This window comes from Trypanosoma equiperdum (assembly GCF_001457755.1).
Source record: "Trypanosoma equiperdum strain OVI genome assembly, contig: ctg_1660, whole genome shotgun sequence".
NCBI lineage: Eukaryota > Euglenozoa > Kinetoplastea > Trypanosomatida > Trypanosomatidae > Trypanosoma > Trypanosoma equiperdum.
In genome coordinates, this window is record NW_027123683.1 from 11,367 (window position 1) to 33,748 (window position 22,382).

At 51.0% G+C, this 22,382-nt stretch overlaps 6 protein-coding genes across 6 annotated transcripts; all 6 read left to right on the plus strand.

Moving 5' to 3' along the window:
* Positions 1–176: 176 nt before the first annotated feature.
* TEOVI_000770900 (TFIIF-stimulated CTD phosphatase, putative) lies at positions 177–1,880 on the plus strand (the record flags this gene model as incomplete). The annotated part of the gene is made up of 1 exon (XM_067222591.1): positions 177–1,880. One exon carries the CDS (start codon positions 177–179, stop codon positions 1,878–1,880), a length of 1,704 nt encoding a protein of 567 aa, XP_067078692.1.
* A 464-nt stretch (positions 1,881–2,344) lies between these two features.
* TEOVI_000771000 (uncharacterized protein) lies at positions 2,345–7,372 on the plus strand (the record flags this gene model as incomplete). The annotated part of the gene is made up of 1 exon (XM_067222592.1): positions 2,345–7,372. One exon carries the CDS (start codon positions 2,345–2,347, stop codon positions 7,370–7,372), a length of 5,028 nt encoding a protein of 1,675 aa, XP_067078693.1.
* Positions 7,373–7,744: 372 nt separating this feature from the next.
* Positions 7,745–9,751, plus strand: TEOVI_000771100 (uncharacterized protein; the record flags this gene model as incomplete). The annotated part of the gene is made up of 1 exon (XM_067222593.1): positions 7,745–9,751. One exon carries the CDS (start codon positions 7,745–7,747, stop codon positions 9,749–9,751), a length of 2,007 nt encoding a protein of 668 aa, XP_067078694.1.
* Positions 9,752–10,360: 609 nt separating this feature from the next.
* On the plus strand, positions 10,361–13,795 carry TEOVI_000771200 (leucine-rich repeat protein (LRRP), putative; the record flags this gene model as incomplete). The annotated part of the gene is made up of 1 exon (XM_067222594.1): positions 10,361–13,795. The coding sequence occupies one exon, from the start codon at positions 10,361–10,363 to the stop codon at positions 13,793–13,795; it is 3,435 nt and encodes a 1,144-aa protein (XP_067078695.1).
* Positions 13,796–14,474: 679 nt separating this feature from the next.
* On the plus strand, positions 14,475–17,780 carry TEOVI_000771300 (uncharacterized protein; the record flags this gene model as incomplete). The annotated part of the gene is made up of 1 exon (XM_067222595.1): positions 14,475–17,780. One exon carries the CDS (start codon positions 14,475–14,477, stop codon positions 17,778–17,780), a length of 3,306 nt encoding a protein of 1,101 aa, XP_067078696.1.
* Positions 17,781–18,558: 778 nt separating this feature from the next.
* Positions 18,559–21,969, plus strand: TEOVI_000771400 (uncharacterized protein; the record flags this gene model as incomplete). The annotated part of the gene is made up of 1 exon (XM_067222596.1): positions 18,559–21,969. One exon carries the CDS (start codon positions 18,559–18,561, stop codon positions 21,967–21,969), a length of 3,411 nt encoding a protein of 1,136 aa, XP_067078697.1.
* Between the last annotated feature and the right edge of the window lie 413 nt (positions 21,970–22,382).

Below are 22,382 nucleotides of genomic sequence, written 5' to 3' on the forward strand. Positions count from 1 at the left end.
AATTTGCATTATTATTATTATTGTTATTTTTTCATAAGCCCGCTCGGACAAATTGGTGCTACCTTACAGGCACGAACGAGTGCACAGCAGGAACAAAAAGAAAAAAAACGGAAATATTAGGGACAAAAGCGTATAGGTTCGCCTCCGGTTACACCTAGTCTGCACCCGCGCGGCTGATGTTAAATGTTCGGGGTTTGTTAAGCATCATTACTCCGCTTATAATTTTTTTCATTCAGATCATAGTGGATGGTGTGGAGTCGTGGCGGCACATTGGCAAGTCACTTTATGTCGTGTTTTGCTTCTTCACTGGAAGAAGCCATTTAAGTTATCCCCCAGGTCTAACGGCCCTCAGGAGGAGGAAGGCAATGTTTGTGCGCCATCGCCGTAGCGGAAACAGTGAAGGAATGCGTGCATCATCCAGTGGACTTTCGGCTTCAGAGGCATACAACATATCATTTGATGTTACCGATGAGTCAGAGGCGGCTAGTGGAAGAGATGATGGGGAGAAGCGGTCAGATGGGTCAGTCAGCGAAAACTGCAGTGAAAGCAACATAGGCTCTGACTGCTGGGTACCACGCCTCGTACGGGGGCACTTTAGGGGCGATGTAACATTACTTTTGCAAAATCCACGTACCAGAAAACTTGTATCACCGTGTTATCACCTTTGCTACTCTGAGAGTTTGTACCATCTGGTATGCAACGTCGTGGGACCCATCCAGCCGCCGACCATATCGGGACTTCCGGGGAGGCACACGGCACCGCAGTGGCCACCGCACGCCAGCAGCCGCTCAGCTTTTCGGCATGGTCTGAGGGATGATGATATTACCTTAACCACTGATGAGTACAGCAGTTCTGCAAGCCCTCAGCAGGGTACACTGGGAGCCAGGGCTAGGAACATTCGCGTGCTTTCTGGTGGTGTAGCTCCCACTGGCATTACTGTTTCTAGTAGAATTATTCCCGGTGTGACATCGGTTGTTTACAGGCGTGAGAGCAGCAAGCGGGTGGACTTTAACCGCAAGGTTGAGCCAAGGACACAACCCCAACCTATCGCCTCAATCACCGCGCATCACGTGTTGTCCTATCAAGCAACGCGGCAGAAGGTTCTTATTGTTGACCTGGACGAGACGCTGTGTTTCGTGTCAACGAATGTAAACGCCTCCTGTCAACCACCATCTTTTTCCGAGGTGATTCCAACGGCCTCTGGAGCCGAGCTCTTTCACGTATGGGAGAGACCGTACGTCCGTTTATTTATTCAGACGGTAGCGAAGCTGTTCAACCTCGTTCTCTTCACGTCCTCTACAAAACCCTACGCGGACTCAATCTTGCGCCGTCTGGACCCAGATCACCGCATTGGGCGTCGTTATTACCGACAGCACTGTCGGCAGGTGAGGCGCTTTGCTGTAAACCAGTTGGTAACTCAAACTGATGCGTCTGAAATATTCACTCCAAGGGAATCTAATCCTGGAAACAGCTCAGACTGCCGCACTCCCTCGTCCAGCTCCGCAACGATTACGGATGCTCGCCCTGCAGCTCCTCTGAGATCTTCGTTTTATGCCAGTACACCCGAAAGAGGCGGGCAGGCAGTTGGTGCTTCCAGCGGCAAACCGTGTTGCCCAGGAGATATGATACTTGTTAAGGATATTCGTATTCTTAAGGTGCCTCCTGAGCTAATGATAATGATTGATAACTCGGAGGAGTGCGTCTCGGCAAACCGTGACAATGCACTGCTTATTCCACCCTTTGCACCGCCTACTTCGCCTGATGCCGCTAATGGTGATACGCGAGATGGTGTATTGCTTGCCCTGATGCCATTGCTCGAGGCCCTGTTGGTCGTTCCGGATGTAAGGTCGGTGTTGCGGCATGGTCGGCTGGGGAGCTAACGAGTATCCACAGCACTGTGAATGGTTGTCCTCTAAGTTGAAGTTTGTTGTTTTTGTTGTTGGCCTCCTTGTTGGTGTTTTCTTTCATTCCTCTTTTTATTTTCCTTCCTTTTTGAGTGTTGGAGGCCCGGTGATGCCGTTCGCCGCAATGCTCAATGTGCTGTACGGCAATGCGTCGATTTTTGTTAAATGAATTCACTCATGATTCGTTCAGCGAGTGTTTCTTTTTTTTTTTTTTGGCAGGGGCACCATTTAGGTGGTGATTGTTCAGTTTTTTCTCCTACTTTCTTGTTTCTCTTTCTTTTTGCTTGCATTTGTTCCTCCTTTTCCTCCTGCGTGTGCACATAAATTTATTACCAGTACCGAAACAGGAGAAGAGGGGCGGTGTGTGTGTGTGTGTAAGAACTGAAACAAAAGGAAAAGGGGAATCACCCTCACAGACACGCGGCACACTTGTGGAAGTCATGCTATTGCGTGTTTGTAGTCGTTCGCGTGTGTTTTTCAAGTTTACAAGTGGGCTAAGTTTTCCTTACAGTAATGCCAGATTCTTTAGCACCTCCGTACGTCTATTCGCTCCAAGACGCAAGCCCAAATCTACTGGCCAGCCTCCATCAGATGAACCAGTGGTGGTGGAAGAAGGGATAAAGGAGAAAACCATTTCCGTAGTTGATGAGCTCGCTGACAGGGCGGGGGAGCTTTCCAGTGGGGTTGCGACGGCGGTGCCTGCAGTTAACAAGCGGGTCTCATCACGTCGCCCGAGGAATTCATCGGGTGGGAAGGCGAAGGAAGAGTCACAAGTTGGGGCTGCTGGTAGTTCTGACGCATCGAGTGAAGTGCGAATACAAAAGGTGAAGATTGACACACGCCTCTTGGTGGAGGAATGGAATGCGGTCTGCGCTGATGCTTCACTCGAGGATTCGGAGAAGGGGTGCGAGGCTCAGCAGGTGGAGAGTAAAGTGGTGACCCCTCCCGCACGTGGCTCTACAGGTGTTAAAGGTCCAGGTACAATTAAAATAGCCACAATCGGAGCTTGCATTGCCCGTGCGGTGAAATATCGGGAGAGGTACCCGTCCCTTCACCTCATATTGAGGGCATGTGAAGAGAAATGTCTCACCCGTGAGGGAGTCATTGTTCACGGTGCTGCCGAAACTGCAAGGAACGTGGAGCAGTTACAAGCACTTATGGCCTTTTTGCGCGTATATAGGACGAGTACATTTTGTAATACTGTCGTGTACCAGGAAGTTATGGAGAAATTGCTTGACTGTGTAATTACGTGGCAGGGTGAGGTTACGGGGGCGAGAGCGAGAGAGCAACAGCGTGATGCTGCAGCTGCAATTAAGAAGGCGGTACTTTGGGTGTCCTTGGAGTTGCGGCAAAATCAGCTGGAGGCCAAACCGTCCACCAAGGCTCCTCCCACTGGTGGGGTCGAAAAGAAGAGGAAAGTTGCCGCGAAAAAAAATGCTGATGGTGAGAATAGCAAATGGATTGGGGACGTTACACTGCGCCTGGTTGATGAGCTCGTTGTTCCTGCTGCCAGTGGTGTGGTGGAGGCCAACCGTATCGATGAACCACATTCCCTTAGCGATGTTGTGGTGGACTTGGCGGTTCTTTTTCTTGCCATCTCTATTGCAAATGATCATGACCATATTTCGGCGCGTACGAAAAAATCGTGGGAGGATTGCACGTCTCAAATACAGTCTGCTGCGATCAAACGTGTTAACAGTGCCGTGACAGAAAAGTTACAACGCATAAGCGTTGGAGACATACACATGCTCGCTTTCGATCTATTGAATGGTTTATTTGTCTTGAATGGGGCAAGTGCAGCGTTGCCGCCACCTGTGCGTGATCGACTGAAACATGATATGACAGACAGCTTTCAGCACCTCTGTTTAGGTGTGGGTACACGACCCCTGATGTTCATTGATGTTCTCTGCAAGAGCGATGTTGCCCGTGTGGTTCAATCATTGCCATCGCAGGACCTCTGCGATTCTACTCGGGCGGCCGTCGTTACAGCTGCCGCCCTCTTTTGCGAACGAGCAGACGAATCCGCGGTGAAGAAGCTTTCGTGTAAACTAACTAAGGAGAGGAGGGAATTTACTAGAAATGGCGCATGTGATTCATCGGGAGTTTTTTCTGGAGACAATCCCTCGGGGCCCGCCCTTATACATCACGCAGAGCCACGGTCCCGGCGGGCGAAGGTGGCCTTTGGGCTCTTTGCCGCTGGATATTGTCCCGAGGCCGTCTTGAGTAGCGGCTTATGCGTGGGGCACAGCGCCGTGGAGGTGCTTGAAGTACTTTACGCTGCCTCCTTATTTTCGCGTTCGTTTGCTCTTGATCCACTGCCCGCGAGGATATCTACCATGTTAACATCTGAGTGTGCTTCATTAATCGAGGCTCGCATTCGGGCTGACACAAGGGCGGGGATGACACCGCTGGAAACCCTTGAGGAGCCAAAGGCCATTCGAGATCTTCTTGAGCGGGGGCGAAATGGTGACGGCGAGGCACCGAACACTTCCAAGCGGCAAAGACAGCGCGGCGGTGCTGCTGCGAATGTTACAAAGGCTAACTCTGTTCCGCTAGAAACAGTTCTGCACTTGGCTTTCTCTACTTCTGTGGAACTGCTTGTGCGAGGAGAGGAAAAGAAGCTGAGTGCCCACCTTGTATCAATGCTGGCACTATTGGAGCGGGAAGGCTCTTATTACTACCTCTCGGACGGTTTAACGGTACTGATTGACATGTTCGTAGAACGGTATCAGCTTGCTGGTTGCTACCAACCTCTCACACAGCGGGAGTCATCGAATGCCACCTTACCGGATGTCGAAAGCTCACTTTCGGAGGTTACGGCATTATTTGTTCCGCGTGTTGTGGAATGTGCGCTCCGGCAGCTAAGCTGGGCTAAAAGGTCTAGTGCAATGGGTACTGCGGAGTGTGAGGCAGCTAAGAAGCTCCTTCAGGGCGTTCATAACTTTACTGTGTACGCGGCGTCCTGTGGGATGGATGCAACTGTGGCCAAGCAGCTTGTTGGCCTCCATTCTACTGTTGTTAAATCGTTGCTTTGTAGCGGTGGCGCTGAAGGTGACGGCCCCTCGCTATTCGAGACGGTGAATAGGATGGATGAACTCGTTACACACGTAGGCGCCAAGCAGCGTGACCTCGCCCGAGTACGTTTACCAGGATCCTCATGGCAGCGGTACTGCAGTATTGTTGTTAATGATGTTGTCGCAGCTCACTTGAAGCCGGTCGCGGCAGCCATCCGACGAGGGGGTAGCAATGCTGTCATGACACAAAACCCTTCTCACGTGCTTTCCCTCGTAAACCTTCTGTTCCGCCTTGTCTCCGAGTTCACGATCGAGTCGGAGCCAGCAGAGCTTCAGGCCTTTCGTACCGATGTTTTGGACCCTGCGCTCACGCGGTTCCTGCAGCAGCAGAATAGTGAAGAAGAACGTTCCAAAGATGCGCTTAGGCTTCAGGCGCTTAGCGAGATGACGGTGGTTATGTGCACACCCCACACAATTCACCATCTTTCGCCCCAGCTGCTGTCGCAGTTGGCCACGGCAGTGAGAGTGGCAGTAATGGAGGAGCGATGTGCAACAGAGACAGAGGATGGGGCGAGGCGTCGCCACCTTAGCAAGATAGCGGCCCGATTACTCACCTCCGCTGCGGCTGTATGCCAGCTACGGAAGGAGAACCTCACGGGATTGTATCTCGAGATGGTGATGGCTGTTAGTCCTCTGCTGCTTGCCGGTGATGTGTCGGCAGTGTTGAGAAGTTTTGTGAACTATCATGTACCCACCGACACCGAAACTGTACGGTCGCTGCGTAACCTTCTCGCGGAGGAAGCGGCTTCATTAAGTTCTTCTTTTTCCCTTCAGGAGACCACGTCAGCGCTGCAGACTTTGTGTGAACTTGACGACGGTGGTCAGTTCTCCTACGCAGCGATATTACGGCGTGTTACTAACTCTGGTCACATACTGACGCCTGGTGAAGCTGGGATTGTGGTTCGCATCGCAACGAAGCTGCAGCGACTTGGGGGTTCCCTCCCAGCGGAGGATCTTGCCTTTTTGGTTGACCTTCCTTCCTCTTTGGCAGGTTCGGTTCTGCGGGCGCGTCAGCAGTGCCCATCGTCGGATGTACCGCTTGTCTTAAAGGGCTTTTCGCAGTTGGATAAGGATGTCTACGGGGAGTTACGTGATCGCGTAATGAAGGCGTATATCCTTCGCACCATCCAAACACGGCAGTTGTTTAGCGCAGAGGAGGTGGTGGATTGTATTGAGAGCTATGCAACTGCGCAAATAACTCATCAGTATCTTTTTGGCGTGCTACTCGCCCGAGTGGCTGATGTGAAACTGAAGTTTTCCCTGCCGCTCGCCGTCCGTTTGGTGATGTGTGGCGTGAACGCTGCATGGGACAAGAGCGTTCAAACTGCGTGCCTTACGGCTGCTCAACCGGTGTTTTTAGGATTGGTCCGTCACCTTCTTCAGAGCGACCCTGCTTCACTTTCACTCGTGGCAGGCAACGCCGTGCTTGTTTTGCAGTGTCTCACAGAGGCATTTCCAAATGACCCGACGTGTCATTTGGTTCTGCAGAACATGGCCGAGCATCACACGGCGCTTTCCATGTCAACCATGATGGCCGTTCTGCAGCTCATCGCAAGGAAAAACTCGACCGAGTATAATATTCTTCGTTGCATGACGGATCATGCCGCTTCGGTTTTGTTTCCCCAAGCCCCTCCCCAGGCATTTGCTGAGCTGACACGACTCTTCGTTCAGTGCGGCGTGCGCTCCAAGACATTGTTTGATGCGGTGGGGAAGCGGTTCAAGGAAATTGTGGACGACTGCAGCATCAGTGATCTCGTAACCCTAGCTGAGGCTTTTACTGTAGCCCACGTTGACTTGGAAGATGGGGTCATCTCTATGATGACTTCGCGTACTGTGGAGCTAGCGAAGCAACCGGGTGTGTTCTTCAAGCTGCTGCAGTACATATCGCTGCTGAAGTTCTTTTCCTTAGTGCATACGGAGCCAGCCACGAAAGCGACGACGTTGCTATTAACCAGCGCCGCATCTGCCCTGAGGGAACTGGGTGGAATCTCTAGTGACGTGTCAACACTCACGCCCGTGGATATCCACGTTTTCCTTTCATCCAGTATTCGAACCCACCCATCGCATGACGTCACGCTTGTAGAGAAGTGCGCTGACATCTTATACGCTGTTATCACATCCGAAAGTGCGGGGGAGGGTGCCGAGAAAACGGCCACTAGCAGTTGGAAAGCGGATCTGCTTCTCATCGTTGAGCTTGCCAGCCATCTTGTGAAGTTGGGCCTTCCAACACATCCAGTCGTTCCGGTGCTTTTAGAACTCCTGTACGAGAGGCGAAGTGCACTTATGCGACGCCGTCTACTGCTTCAAACCGCCACTGACGTTGTTCAAGCTGCAGGTGCGCAGGCACACCAGCAACTCTACGCCCTTCTCGTCGAGGGCAAATTGGCTGCGTAGGATCGATTCTTCACAGAACGGAAGGGGGGGATTTTTAGGTTCAGTCATTTTCTTGTATTTTTTTTCCTTGTATTCGTAACCGTTTAATCGACGCAGCGGGTATTTGTACATCTGAGTGGGTCCTGTTGTACCAACCTTGTCCCCCCTCGAAACATTAAGGTCGTGCGATGCACCACCATTGTACTTTATTATTGTTTTTGCCACTGCTTTGCTGTATGTGTATTTGTGTTGTGCGTCCACCTTCAAGGGTAACTTTCAACCCCCCTTTCCTCTGTTTTCCTCTTCTTTTTTTTTTTTTGGCGTCGACTCCTTGAATACTTCGTTGAAGCCTCCCTCTAGTGGAGGAAGGTTGATTTTGGTACCAAAGAGGTGATGATTGGCAGGTTATTGGGGTTTAGGATAAATGCCACAGCACTGTTGGTGGTTTTGTTACTATCAACCTTCTTCATCACGTTGGTAACGTACCGTAGTCTTCCTCCAGATCCACTTGAAGGAGAACCGCAACCTTCTGTGAGTAGGAGAAGGGACAAGGGTTTGGAATATACAACTCATCTTCCGCCAACCTTGTCTATTAGGCCGTTCTCGTACAACGTAACGAAGGTTCCTGCAAGCTTCTGGATGGTTAAGCCACCCGATGATTATCGGCAAATGACATGCTCTCAGCTGTACAACCGGCACGTTTTTGAATACGACGAAGTGAATAGCCAGAGCCCTCATCACTTTTTCCACACTCAGATCACGTACCATGAAATGTTTCGGGACCCTCATCCGGCATGTGGGCGTTATATGCTTTCCCATTGGTTCAACGAGGAACACAAATATCTCTTCGTGTTGCGTGCCTCGCTACCATTAGCAAGTGACATACTGGAGGTAACTGCAGGCGGATGGAGTCAAAGTGTTGAAGTGGAACAATGTGGTACATGTCTGGAGTCGAAAGAAAATAAAGCCTGCATTGATGACGTTGAATTCATTGCACGTCTTTTTAACGAGAACCGCGTGCTTGCTGCCCAGGTAATACGGCCCACTCCCCGATTGGACGCGAGCAAGGCGGGTAGCTTTGTATCGCGGATTGTCCGTTTCCGAGTCCCCGACCCGGGCAATTATACTTTGGAGGTGAAGATGGTACACCTCAACAGTAACACAGGTGTGCCTTGGGGGTCTCGTACACTTGGTGTCGTTAGCGGGTGGGGAAATGACACAACCCGTAGTGTGTTTACGTATAATAGCATCTGTGACGTGCAGCGGCATGTATACGGAAGTCCATTACGCATTCGGGTAGTGCCTGCGCCCCGACCGGCAACGGCTGCTCTTCCGCCTCTCTGCAATGCATCTACGAATTACAACACCTCTGAAGGTGGTCAGTGGGTGCGTTTCCTTGATGGGGCGGATTCCAGTACACCACTGGGGTCCCCGCACCCGCTTGCAGCTCAGTGCACGAAGGGTGATCGCTATTGCTATGGTGATCCTAGCATGCTTACGGACCCTAGGGGATTAAACAGTCATCTTGTTTGGGTTCCAACTACCTGCCGGTTGCGCATTGTTTCGGGTGAGGGGAGGGATCCTTTCCCTATGATTTGCAGGCGGATGTCGATGTTTAGCGGGAAACCGACCGTAGTGTTGTTTGCGGGCGGTGCCATTGTGAACGAATATTACAAAAACTGCCAGTCACTGGAGAAAAAAGTGGGCAATTCTGTCATACATTGTTTATATAGAAAAATAAACTATAACCTTACTGAGCGTCGTGCGAGTTCGCCTAGGAAGGCGCTAGTCGAACTCCTTGACAACATTCAGGAACCGGTGAATGTGTTTGTCACGAACCTGGGCATGGAGGATCTGCTCGAGGCTTGGGAGACGAAAGATTGGGTGGAGGTGATGCGAGCATTCGCTGAGGAATGGAGGCAGCAGAAGGTAACACTGTTGCGCGGCCCCTACACGAGGTGGCCCCCGTTCGGCGCGGAGCCGACAGTTGCGGCCCCCGGAGAAACCGATTGGCAACAATATATGTGGGATCAGAATTACCGAAGCAAGGCGATGGAGGATTCCCGCTCAACGAAATGTGCCTTCCCGTGTGTAGAGTGGGCCATATGGTTGTCTCCACCGACTGTACACTACACGGTAACGGGAGCGACACAGAATCGGTCCATGGATTGGGATCGAATGGCCTACAAGGTGTTAAAGAAGATTGGGTTTACTCGTCTGGATGCAATGACGCCTACTCACTCAAGGCAGGAGGGTTCGTGGGATGGCCTGCGCTACATGGCTCTGTCCGCATACGAGCCATTATCCTCGCCGGAGCCACGTAGGCAAGTACAGGAGGACAGTGGTGGTGTTTCTTACATGCTTTTTGTCATCCTGCTGAACGTCGTTTGCTTTTCATAGGTTGTGAGTCACGAGCTGGCACAGCTTAGTTACCGTTGTGGTGCACGTACTTTTTTTGCTCGCTGTAAATGGTTTTTATCTTTGAGATTTCGTTGGATCATTCGCTTTTCCCCCTATTTGCCATGAAGCGATATTTTTTCTTTCGAATGTTGAGTCATAGCTGGGGACGCTTTTGCATTCTGTAATTTTTCCATCGTTTCTCACAATCACCATGGGTGGAAAATGGGAGCAGAAGCTTGTACACAAAAATGAAAATCTCGTGCCGTCATCATTTTTTCGCTGCTGTGCGAATGTTCTCTCTCTATTTGTGTATTTGTATCTAGCTCGTGTGAGGGATGCTTGGTCACGTACTTTTCCTCGCCATCATATTTGATGGCACCATTTTTCCACTTTAGCATCCTCTTAATCACTTGCTTTCCGACTCTTGCAGTCCCGTTTTTGCCATATTCATTGCTGTTGTGTGGTGACACAAACTCGCTGGACCATCTTCTTATTTCTGTGGCGCAGTGGCAAGGCACCAGGACACATATATATTTATATATAAGCTAAGTATAGAGATATATATTATTATTTTGTATAAGGTGCTCAGCTTCGGTAGTTTTTATAAAAATGGCTCGCGACGATACGCCGTCATCCTTCACGGCCATCTTCAGGGATTCGCTACGTGTTGAACTGTGTCGGCAAGGTGTATCTCAAGCAGCCGCATTTGCCAGTAAGTGTGCCCAGTGTGTACGTTTGGATGGCTCAGGAGCGCATCTTGCACTGAACGGCCTTGGCCTAGGAGACAGGGAGGTTATTGCAGCGGCAGAGGCTCTAATAAAGCTCGGCACCACTGCCATGCTTCGCGTCCACGGTATCAGCCGCTGGGCGCTAACACTGAACCAAAACTCTCTAACGGACAATTGCGTTACCCACTTGTCACTCCTTGTTTCGCGCTGTTCTCCGCCTTTGTTATACATGGATATTCGGGCGAATAGCATCACAGCCGCCGCAGCCCAGCGTATCGAAGAGGTTCGTGTTCAGTCATCCTCTCCCTGTGTTGTGAAGTTGGATGTTACGACTGCTGGTGGAGGCCGCCCAAGTAGTGAGCCTGTGAGTGCCTGCTCGCTTTCGTCTATCCAAACGCAGAGCGCTTCTTCATGCCGTGGTGTTGACTCGATGGCTCTCGAGAAGCGACGGCACGCGTTGCTCGGCTCGGAGAGGCCATCCAGTGCCTCCGGTAGTGTGACTCCCGCAGCCTCCACTGATGCTTGTGTTGTGAGCGATGAGTCATGCAATGAATTGGTGTCGGGCTCACCGATGAAACGTGTGTCCACGGGGTTACCCTCGGGGACATCACGAGGTGGAAAGCGAGGGGGAAGTAAACAAGGGCGGGAGAATCAGGCGAAAGGCAGTTGCACTCCCCCCCGGCTCCCTCCAGAAACGTGCAAAGCTGGTGGTAATAAGTTGCAGAGACAATCCTCTGCTGGTGTACGTATGGGTAATGGTGAGAAGAGGGCCGGAAGTTGCGAGGTGCGAGGCACTCCAGCCCGGAGCGTACCGAAGGAAAAGCAACACTATAGATCATCCTCTGTCAGGGACGACGAGTTTCGTGTTGATCTTACTGAAAATCTTAGTCCACTTCTGACATCTGTCATGGATCTGACAGATTCTGTTTCAACTGGAAAGCTGCGCACGCTGTACGACACAGATGATATTTGGAGTGTGGTGAGGGCTAAGAGCTCTCAGGGACCCGATAGCAGCCCTGAGGACAGAGGCCCGCGCGTAGCGACGGCTCCCCGAGCGGGTGCATCTTTTCGGTCGGTGACGGTCCTTTGCCTCAGTCGCAACGGCTTGAAATCCCTAGAACCGCTGCCTCCTTCGCTCCTACGTCTGGACGTGAGTGAGAACGAGCTGCGTAAGATTAGCGGTTTGGAGAAGTGCCGAATGCTCACCCTTCTCAACGCTCGTCATAACCGTATCTGCTCCATGACGGGTCTTGAGAACAACCTTTCCTTATCCCACTTGTTCTTGGGTGGAAACGAAATTGAGTTCGTGGGTGGGATCGCACATCTTATTTTACTGGAGACTCTCGACTTGTCGTACAACAGACTTGAGACACAGGCATCAATTCGGCCGTTGTCTCTCACCAAAGGGCTACAACATTTGATGTTGCGTGGGAACCCCGTTATGGAACGTATACAGAACTGCTTCCGACCCATGCTCCGTAACCTCTGCCCCTCGCTACAATTCATTGACGGAATCCGCCTTACATTCGCGCAAGGGGGTGGGTGGAGTTCGCAAATCGAAAACAGCAAGACGTGGGACAGTAGTGAGCCTGTAAGCGCTGCTACTGGCCGAGGCGGCGCATCTACGTCTACTCATAAAGGGGACGGGCGCTCCTCCCAGTGTGGAAGTTATATGCATTTACTTACGCGTGGGGTGACGATTGGTGGGAAAACAGGTTATAGTGACAGTTTGAAAATGTCTCGTGCAACGAGGGCCATGGAAATGCAGCGAAAAAGTGAAGAAGAGACGAAGGAACGACAGCGCCGTGCCTCTACCAGGAAAGGGGTACCGCTTCACAATGAGTTGCTGAAGAAGCTCGCCATAGACTCGAAGAAGTATTTGGAGGACGTACTGGCGGAACGCCTGGCGAGTGTGCAACAGTCGTACGATGGAGCAGTCACAAACACAGGGAGGAGTACAAGCGTTTCTGTGGATTCACCATCGATGCGCAGTCCGGACAAGGGGGAGGAGTTGGAGGACAACGAGGCAGAAGTCACTGTTTATGTGATGGAGGAGGGGAATACAACCCCGCGGCGGGCTGATCAGCCGGATGGCAGCGCGTGCCGTACCCCAGTCAAAGTTTGGGCACAAAGAAGGGGAGCTTCTGTTGGTCCTCAGTCTGCAGGCAAGGGTTCCCACCGTGGCGCTTTGGAGGAGCGCGACGAGGAAAAGTGTCGTCATGTGGGAGTCCGCCGGGACGAATCGCTTAATCACAGGCAATGGGTGCAGCTCCGTGGGAGAATGGAAACACGCAAATGTGGAAGTGAACCCACTAGCATTGCACGATCCAAACAGGAAGCGTGCACTAGGACGCCGGAGAGGGGGAGAGTGAGTCGAGGGGGAGGTTCATATAAACTTTCACCAATCCGTGGCCATGCGAACGACAAACAAGCCATCTCGACGATTGCCAAACGATTCTTGAGTGATATGGGCAGACTGACACCAGAGGTGGATGAACGTAACTCCATTGCGGGAGGGCGGCAACAAAAGGTGGCGCCTTCTTTACAGAAGGCAAGTGTGCAAGGCCCCCGTGTCTTTTCGCCTTCTTCCCAGCGAACGCCCACCAAGGCAATATTAGTTGGTGCAACAACACCTAAGCGTCGAGCTGTCGATTCCTCAACCCCCAAGTCGGAGGATACCAGGCATAGCAGGGGGTCAAATCAATCGCATTCGATTCTCTCTCCCCCGCCATTTTACCCGTCTACAAATCCTGCTGCTCTGCAGTGTAAGCAGGCATGTGATGAGTGGGTTGAACAGCTTCACGAAGATGCTGAGGCCGTCCAACAAGCACTTCAAACCGTTGTTGTTCTTATTGCAACACAGCGACAGGCTCTTACGGCTCAAGGTTGTGACAAGGATTTGTTGCATAAATCGTTTTTGCAAGAACGACAGCAATGTGCGGGAATAATTAAAAATAGCGGTATGCTATTAGACACGGAGGTGCCACTAGAGGTTGTGGAACACTACGCCTTTACCCCAGAGGAGTTGAATTGCACACGAGTGGATGAGAGTAACATGCCGGATGCCTGTGAGGCAGCAGGGGGAAGAAAAGTGGGAGGCAGTGGCCATAATAACGATGTGGAGGTTAAGAGGAGGGAAACGCTGAACTGTATTCGTCTCATTGGAGATGCAAAAACATGTTTGCGGTACATTGTACTGCTCATAGAAGAGAAGAAGGAGAGATCCTTATATCGATACGTGGATGAGGTTACTGAGTTTATGACCTGTGAGTGGGAGAAGTTTGAGCATATAGAGGCATGGCGTGTGCGCCGTTGACGAGGTCATGGGTAATTTGATAAAGAAGTGTCTTGTAGTTTATGACGGCACTACCTTTCCAACAGTAGTAAGACCTTGTAGCAAAGAGGTATTTCACTTGTTACTGTTGTTGGACCCATAGATAGCATTATTATATACACCCAAATATACAACCGTACTTGTATAGACACGTGTTTGTGCGTGTGTGTGTATGTTCACTTTTGCATGTGGCTAGGACTCAAGCTCTTAGCCGCCCATTTTCCCTTTCTCGTTGTCGTAACTGTTTTAATTATTTGCTGTTTTTGTGCTGCCTCCCGGCCTGTTGAAGGTGTGGGATGCACTGGGTGTGCGCACTGCATGTGCATACTCGCACTGATGCACCCAATCACGCACGCACACACGCACACACACACCTACACCCACACCCACACCCACACACATTACACACATGCTCTTTCTTTCTTACTGCAATAATTTGTGGCATCTAAGTGGCTGCATTTCTGCTTGAAATAAATGCACATTTATTTGCTGCATCCCTCCTCTTAGTTTCATCTTTCGTATCTTTCTTCCCTTCCTTTTCTGTCCTTGTTATTATTTTTCTTTGCTCTCTTTGTGTATGTATACGTGTTGATGTGTATTACAGCGCAGGTGGACGCAATCCGAAGGGACATTACATCTACACCGCCTGGGTGGTGGTTGGATGTATGTGTTCTCGCCAGCGCCGCAACAAAAAGATCCCGGCGGTGGGGTAGAGGTAAAAGTTAAAAGCTCAGATACGGGAAATGGAGGGCAGTGCAGTGACGCCCAGTGGAAGGTTAACTTCCTCAGCTGCCTCCGCGGCCCTGCACAGACGTGTAGGTTACTGACCTGCTTATCGAACACCATTGTTGACGTAGCGTCAGGGCAGACAAAAGTTGGTAAAACCGCTAATAGTGAACAAAAGTGTATTTCTTCTGCAACGGATCCCGTTGTGCAGGAGTCCTACCTCACAGAGCTCTGCAAATATCTTGCCCCTGAGGCGAGTTCGTCCGATACTGGAGCGTCAACTTCTGCAAAAAATGAAACTTCTCTGTTGTGTGTGCCTAAGGGAGAAAAGGGCCGAATGCTCTACTCGACATTCTTGCGGATGGCAGAAATTCCGTACTGGCGTCAAACTCTCCTAGGACCATTGCTTCGGTGCTGGTGTAGCGAGGGGTGTGACGAGTTGGGCGGCACGTTCCTGCTCGAAGCGATCGTAAATGCGATAGAAAGGGAGTTGTGCTCTTTAAATATGTTAGAGCAAAGGCACCCCATCCCCGAAGATGCTTCCGGCGGGCCTGAGTTGTGGGACCTATCCAAGTACGACAAGGCGGAGGCTCGACAGTACGAGGTGTTGATAAACGAACTAGAGGGTGTGGTTCGAGGGGCCGGATCATTTCGTGGAATATGCATCGTGATGGATTGCATTATCCGTAATAGTATCCAGCGTCTGGTGGAGGGCGTGCATTACGTTGTATGTGGAATGTCAGCGAGGGGCGGGGCCCTTCCAACCGGTGGTGTCCGCATGAATGAGGAGGTGGTCCGTGTCGTCGATAGTGTGGTGGCACTAGTATGGAGAGAAATCGGTTCATTTTTTCAGCGGTGTGAGGTGGATGTGGAGGCGGCGCTGAGCGAAACACAGTGGCTCTTTTTGATGCTGCTCATCACAGGTTACAAGGGGGCTCATGCGTTACTTGCCGCACCTCCCTCTGTATCTTCGTCTTCGGCATCTTCTAATACTGATACTGCTACTACTACTACTATTACCGATCGCATACATTTGCGCGCGCGCCGCATGTTTTTCGAAAAGCTTCAATCAAATCTGCGGGATTACCTTTCCATGCGCCTGCTTGCAGGTGGTGATCCGGCCAGTAACTCCTTTGCATCAGTCCACACCGTGACCTGCCATCAACCCTTCTTCTGGAGGTGTACTTTGGAAGCGGAATCAGCCCCTGGTCATCTGCCACCGGCGCTTTCCGTCAACATCGTCATTAAGGAGTGGGTAAAGAAGGAAGCAGCCACAGCATGGGGGAACGCTGTGCGTGTCGTGCGGTGCTTCGTTCATGGGCAAATGGCCGTAGAGGATGTGCCGCTGACGGCTGTACCTGCAGTCTCGGAGTCCGTTATTTCCTCTATTCAGCGGTGTCACCGCCAGCTGGTGGAGCAGCACATAGAGCACTTGTCGGCTTCACAGAAATATTTTTTCTCTGCCGGCAAGCGTCCGCGTGAGGACGAAGGCAAACACGCTATGGACGGCGGGTCTACTTGGCTATCGTATATGGTTGAATTCTTTTTCTGTGTCTACCATCCGAGCTGCTTTTCGATTCTATCGCCTGTGAAGCAAGGGGAGTTTGTCTCGCTTCTTCGTCAGCTACATGATATGATCCTTTACAAGGGACACGATGCTTTGGAAGGCTCAATTGCATCCCTTTTACCTGGGGAGAAGGCGAGTGAGGTTAAGTTGCGGGATGAGTTGATGCAGTGGCACACCCAGTACGTGCACACACGAGTTGTGAATGCGCTTAGGGAAAATAGCTTTTTAGTTATGTGTCTTCTTCACGGTGTTTTCGCACTATTTAGCCGCCCAGGAAGGACAAACATACAGGGACATGAGGTATTGAGGTGTACTCTTCTCCCAATCCTGTCAATCCTTTGCAGTCCTCAGGGTGAGGGTGAGGGTGGGGAGGAGGATGAGGAAGACGTGACGGCTGTGGAGGAAAATGCCACAACGGATGAAACAGATGCGTTTTTTGTTGACAGGCAGGAGCGGCAACAGTGCATGATTTTGCTTGTTACGTCTGGGTTTATGTCAATACCGTGGAATTTGCGCGGTTTGAGGATACGGCTCCTTCTGTTCGGGATATTAGGCACAAGGTTGCGGGATTCATTTGGCTCTGAGGGGGCAGCATCCGAATTGTACCAACTGCTTTCCGAAGTTGTCAGCGGGCAGCGAACGCCGGAAGATATAGCATCAGAGATATTCGGTGATTGCACGGGTGATCCCTTTCTCTCTCTGTTGGTTTCTGAAAGGGAGGATACCGATGGGGGAACGGTGGTTGACGCGATGGAGGATATTTTACGCCGCGATGTGCCGGTACAGTTCCCCGCACCTTGTGGGACGCTGCTGCTCATGTCTGTGTTCCGCACGTTGTCGCAGGAATTGTTGCGGCTCCGCACGGAGTGGGAACAGCAAATAAAGCTTTTGAGTGAGAGTGAGAGCGATTACCTCGGTCGGCAGGCTACGTTTTGCACAACGGAAGATATTGTTGTCTTTCGTATCCTTGTGAGGGTTATCCATCATATGGTGTTTGGTTTTCAAGTTCAGCCGCTCGGATTACTGCGGCTTTGGATATCCTTCTTAGTGCACTTGTTTGCCTTTATTGTTCCGCCGTTGACGGAAGATGACGAGTTGATTTTACTTGCACCACACGTGCTGGAGCGACGGCTTCATAAGCAGCAAGAAGATAATGACCGAAAGTTGAATGATAGTGCGGGAGCAATCTCAAGCTCCAACTTCCGCCGCTCAGCCAACGAGTCTTCCCAGGGGGAATTACGAGCAGCGTTAGGCGAGTTACTTGCAGATCTGGTGCTGATGCCTCTGTTGGATGGCGAGGTTGCAAAGCAGTGCCCTGCCGCAATCCCGTCCCACCCTGGAAGCCGAATGTGGGTAAAGCAAAATATTCGCCGGTCTGCAGATATCCTCCTTTTGCAGCGGGTGTTGCCAGCCCAGGTATTGGAAGAGTTGTGCCTCGCACTCGGTGTAAATGTTTCAGTCATGAATGATAAAGGACCAAATGGTGTGAGAGCCACGCGGCAAGTTGGCGGAGGGGTGGGGAAGTCGTTCCTTGGCGTGCTCGGTGTTTTTGCTTTCTGCCAACGACTGGACCATTTTGTGGTGCCTGGGAGCGTTTCCGATGACGGTGTGGCGTTGCATTTGCAGGCTCTCTGGCACGCTGTTGAGGTGGGCTACGCATCATCGGCGGTGTGAGGTACATTTATGTCTAGTTTTTTTTTTAAATCCTCTTCTTTTTTGTTTTTTTGTTCTTTTGTTCTTTTCTTTTTTGTTTTTCGATTTATTCTTCGATGCGCATACACCGGTTAAAGGTGAGAGGTATGTTGAATGATATACGTCGGTGCCGTGGCCCATTTTGCAGCGCTAGTGCGCTCAGGAATGTGTGCATGTGAGCCGATATGATGGCGTCGCTTCAAAGCCATAAACGTTTGTGCCTCTGATGTTGTTAACTCCTACTGTCTCATCTATGCACGAATCTTTTTTTTCTCTCTCTTGGGTGGTGTGGGCTGGAGGTTACGAATAAATGCAGGAGCTACTGCTCCTAATACTGTGTGGGGGGATGCGACAGTGTGCTGTAAATTGTTTGTAATTTATTTGTGCGGACTTTTGCGGAGAGAAGGGATGAGGCTGAGAGCATGCGCGAATACACCTTCACGAAGCTTAAATTGACTGTGAAGAATAATGAAGGACTGAGGGGAAAGAGCAGTTGGGAGTTGAGAGTGCAAGAAAAGGGGAAAGGTGTGATTAAGCGGGTTGGGATTTCCACACCCGTGATTGTACAAGCAACACGTACGCGCGCATACTCAAAAAAAAAAAGAACAACTGAAGCGTTGTGGCCTTCGAAACATGGTTGTACTTTTTTTTCCCCCTTCTTTTCCTTCTCTCCTCTCCTCTCCTCTCCTCTCCTTTCCTCCTCCTTCTTTTTTTTTTTTTTGAAATCGCCCATTATAAGTAGTGTTTAGCGGTGTGTTCCATGAAGAAAGCATGGGCTCAACTGGAGCGTGTCTTGCAGCCTTCGTCGTCACGGGTAAATCGTTCCTTGATCACACAACAACTGGAGGCGCTGTACGCACTGCCGATTAACTGCGAGGCGGCGTGCCGCTGGGAAGATGCGCAGCGGTTGTTCCTACGGTGCAATGGCCATCGTCCCTATTATGCAGGGATAATGGACCAAAGTACCGATAACCGTCTGGCAGTCGCCTCCTTTGAAGAAAATATGCTTGCGCTTCAGCAGCGGGGACTGGTTTGTACAACAGTAGGGGACAAGGCGCCACCGTGTGTTGGTGGTGGACAAACTTCAAGAGGACTTTGCCGTCGTTCTTCCATTGTTTGTGTTAATGTGGGTTCGTGCGCTGACCTTGATTTGAACATGCATGAGGATTGTGATGAGACGCTTCTCACACTGCTCCACGGTGTTGTAGTTCCTTACTTACACTTTCGAATAGTTTATGGGGCTGGTGTCTCACCTCCTCTGGTTCCTCGTGCTCCGGGGCCCGCCATTTGCGGAGCATCGCACGACTTATCGTTACAAAACGAATTGCATATTGACTCGTGTGTCGCCCTTCTTCACCCAAGGGGATTGTGTAGCTCCAATTGCAACAATAAGGCGTATCGTACTGCTGCAACCCTCGTAAGGGGCGCTGTGTCACTTGCCACCAGTGACACGTTACTACATCAGCGCCAAGATGGCTGCTTTACCTTGCATCCGGACGCTATGAAACTGGGATCTCCCCGCCTCTTTGCGCTGCAACTCTGGTGGAATAAAGAAGTTGGACCGCTCATACAACGTGGTGTGGAACAAAGTGTTAAGACTGATGAAGTACTCTCCGGTGCGTGGATTGAGGTGGCCCGAAAGCGCGTGGAAGAACTGGTGGAGAGGGGTGGTGATGATCTTCCCCAGCCGCTACGGAACATGACGAGGGATGATGTAGCGGCATTCGCGGCAGATGCGACGCTCTGCTGGACCTTGAGTGCATTTGACTGCAACTACAAGCGTCTTGGGCCAGCTCAACCGGCCTGCCGCCTACAGTTTTCGGAAGAAGCGCGGTTGTCCATGGCGCTGGAGTTGATGCAAACAGTCAAGGCTTCATTGGTTAAGCAGCCGACGGGTATACCGATTAGTGAATTATCTGCTACGGTATGTTGGCCCGCTGCTTCAGCTTGGATAGGTGAGAAAAGTCTCACAGAGGCCTTAACACAGTTCCCCGCACACTTTAATGTGGTAAATGTGGAAGGGAAACTGGTCGTTATGCACGGGCACCTCACCGGACCGTCTGATAACGTTACCGCCGAAGAGGTAAGTGAGTGGTTGGCAGCGGGACATAGTGAGGGGTTGCAAAAGCCCTGTGTTGCTGCCTCACCATCAGATCTTACATTTCATCGCGAGACGGATCTCGTAGTGCGTGCTGTGGCGTTTCTGAGAAAACGACACTTTGGTAACGTTCCTGTAACTTATGGAGAGTTGTGCGGCGCTCTTCTACCGAAGAACAATGGCAAAAACGACGGCGATAGTGACACATTGTTAAATGTGCTACTTCGTTATGATGTCCTCGCTGCAGATACTGCCAAAGGTGATTCTAGTATCAACATTCAATGTGGCTTGAGGGATGGTGATGCCGTTCGGTTGTCAGTGCGGGAGGATCGGGCTCTACGAGCATTTGAAGCCTTTCGTACAACATCAAGAAGTGCCTTTCAGCTCTATACAGAGGCGATTGAACCTTTTTTCACCTGTTGCAGGGGTGCTATGCGTGAGAACGGTAGCTGTGTGGTTCCACTTACCCTACTGGAACGCTGGTTGCAGGTGGAACGGCTTTCGCTGCAATCCAAAGAGCTCCTGGACATTTTGCGCTCCGCCGAAGGACCTTATCGGATTGACGAGGAGCTGTGCAATGTTGTGTTGACAAATCACACAGCGAAAGGCGAGGTTTTGACTCCTGCGTTTTCCTTGCCCGCCACTCCGCCTCCGCCTCCACCTCCTGCCGTTTCCTCTCGGTTAACTTTTGAGGCTCAGATCTCCCGAGTGCTAAAAACACAGAGGCCGGATCGACTTTTGCATTTTGTTCAGACTATTCTGCACGCTGTGTTTGACCTGATTTTGCCCCATGTTTCTGCCCCTTCGGGCGTCCCAGTTCGCAGGTTAATGCGCCGCATTCGTTGGGGTTCTTTTGTGGTGACTCTCGGTTCGCTTACTTCCTTTGTGGAGGCATTTGATGGTTTGTTTTTTGAAGTGCTGTCAAACGCATCATCACACGGGGAGGAGAAAAGGGATGATGTGGACCTTATTGTTTCGGCGTACAAAGGGCCGGTCAGTCCATGGCTGCTCTATGCTCGCCTCATTGTACGTCTTTTTCCCGCTGATGTGGATATTCCGTTGGGGTTGATAGCTGAGGCCCTCTCTTGGAGTTCGCGTTTCGCCCCGATGTTCGGCGACCTTCCATCGCTGTTGCGTCGCGTCGGCCGTCAGTGCCGGAATGGGCAACTCCTCGCGAAGGTGGAGATGGTTCGGCCCGTCTGCGACCAGGATGATGCGTGCCTCTGGGAGCTGCTAGCGAAAATTAGAAGGGAGGCTCATTTACATCACCTGGAGCGTGGTAGCGGGGAAACGGGGCAGTACGTCTTGCTAAGTGAGACCGAACTGTATGCGTATTTACCTAATGACGTGAAGGGTGAGCGCTGGAACTCTACAGTGAAAGAAGAAGGGGCAAGGTGCCTGGCTACGACGGCGGTACATCGTTTACCACATTTTTTTGAGTGGCACGTCGATAATACGGATACGACAACTCGTTATGTGCGAGTTGTACTCCCATTTTCCACTCCTCCTACAGGTGTTGTTTGCTTTGTAGAGGAGTACGTCTGCCCATTGCTCCGACAACACAAACAGACAACTATTGCTGAGCTGGATGAGCAATTGGGTTGGTCACATGGTGCATTTGACGCTCACCCTGCCGGTTCACAAGCTGCTGGTGGCACACCTAGTGCAACCTCACTTTGTGGTCTCCTAAGGCGTTATGTCGAATCCATGCATTCACCAAAGATAATCTTGGAGCCGCAGGAAACTACGCTATCACCACTCCACCATCATGTTCATGTGATGCCCAATCCAGCCGTGTACACCAGCCCGGAGGATATGTTGCTTCTGCTAAATGGTTTGCGGATTTCAAATGAAGGGATTACTCGAGTTCTGCCTACTCACAAGCCTGTTTCACTCTTTGAATTAATTTCACAGCAACTGGATTTACACCAGCCATTCCGTGAGGGCTTGACAACTCTGGAGAGGGGATCTAGGTGGAATGTTATGCTCGCCTGCGAGAGTGACTCCATGGATGATTGCCTGCAAGAGCTCGATAACTGTACAGGTGATATCTTAGTTTGGTGCGAAGGCTAACCGGAGGAAATTGCATGGAGCAAGAGTTGCAACAGTGCACCAGACGCAAGTGTGTGTTTGTGCCCCTGCACGCGTATCCACGTGCGTTGTGGTGTCTTTGAGCAGGAAGAGAATCGATGGGAGGATATTTAATCACTTCCACTGGATTCCAGTGACGCAAGCGTTTCTTCATCTGCTTGTGCCTCCCCGTGTCCTTCAGTGGTTTTTGTTTCGTTTCTGCTTCAAATGCATTTACTTTTGTTTTATATCGTCCTTCCCTGTTCTATTCTTCTTCCGCCTCTTCTTCTCCATAACCTTTTGATATACCTTCATTTGGACGGAAGTGACAGCGGATTGTTTGGTTCGGCATGGGAGGACAATACGATGTGCTGTTGGGCGGAGTGAAGCGCGGGCGTGGGTAAGAGCGGATGCGC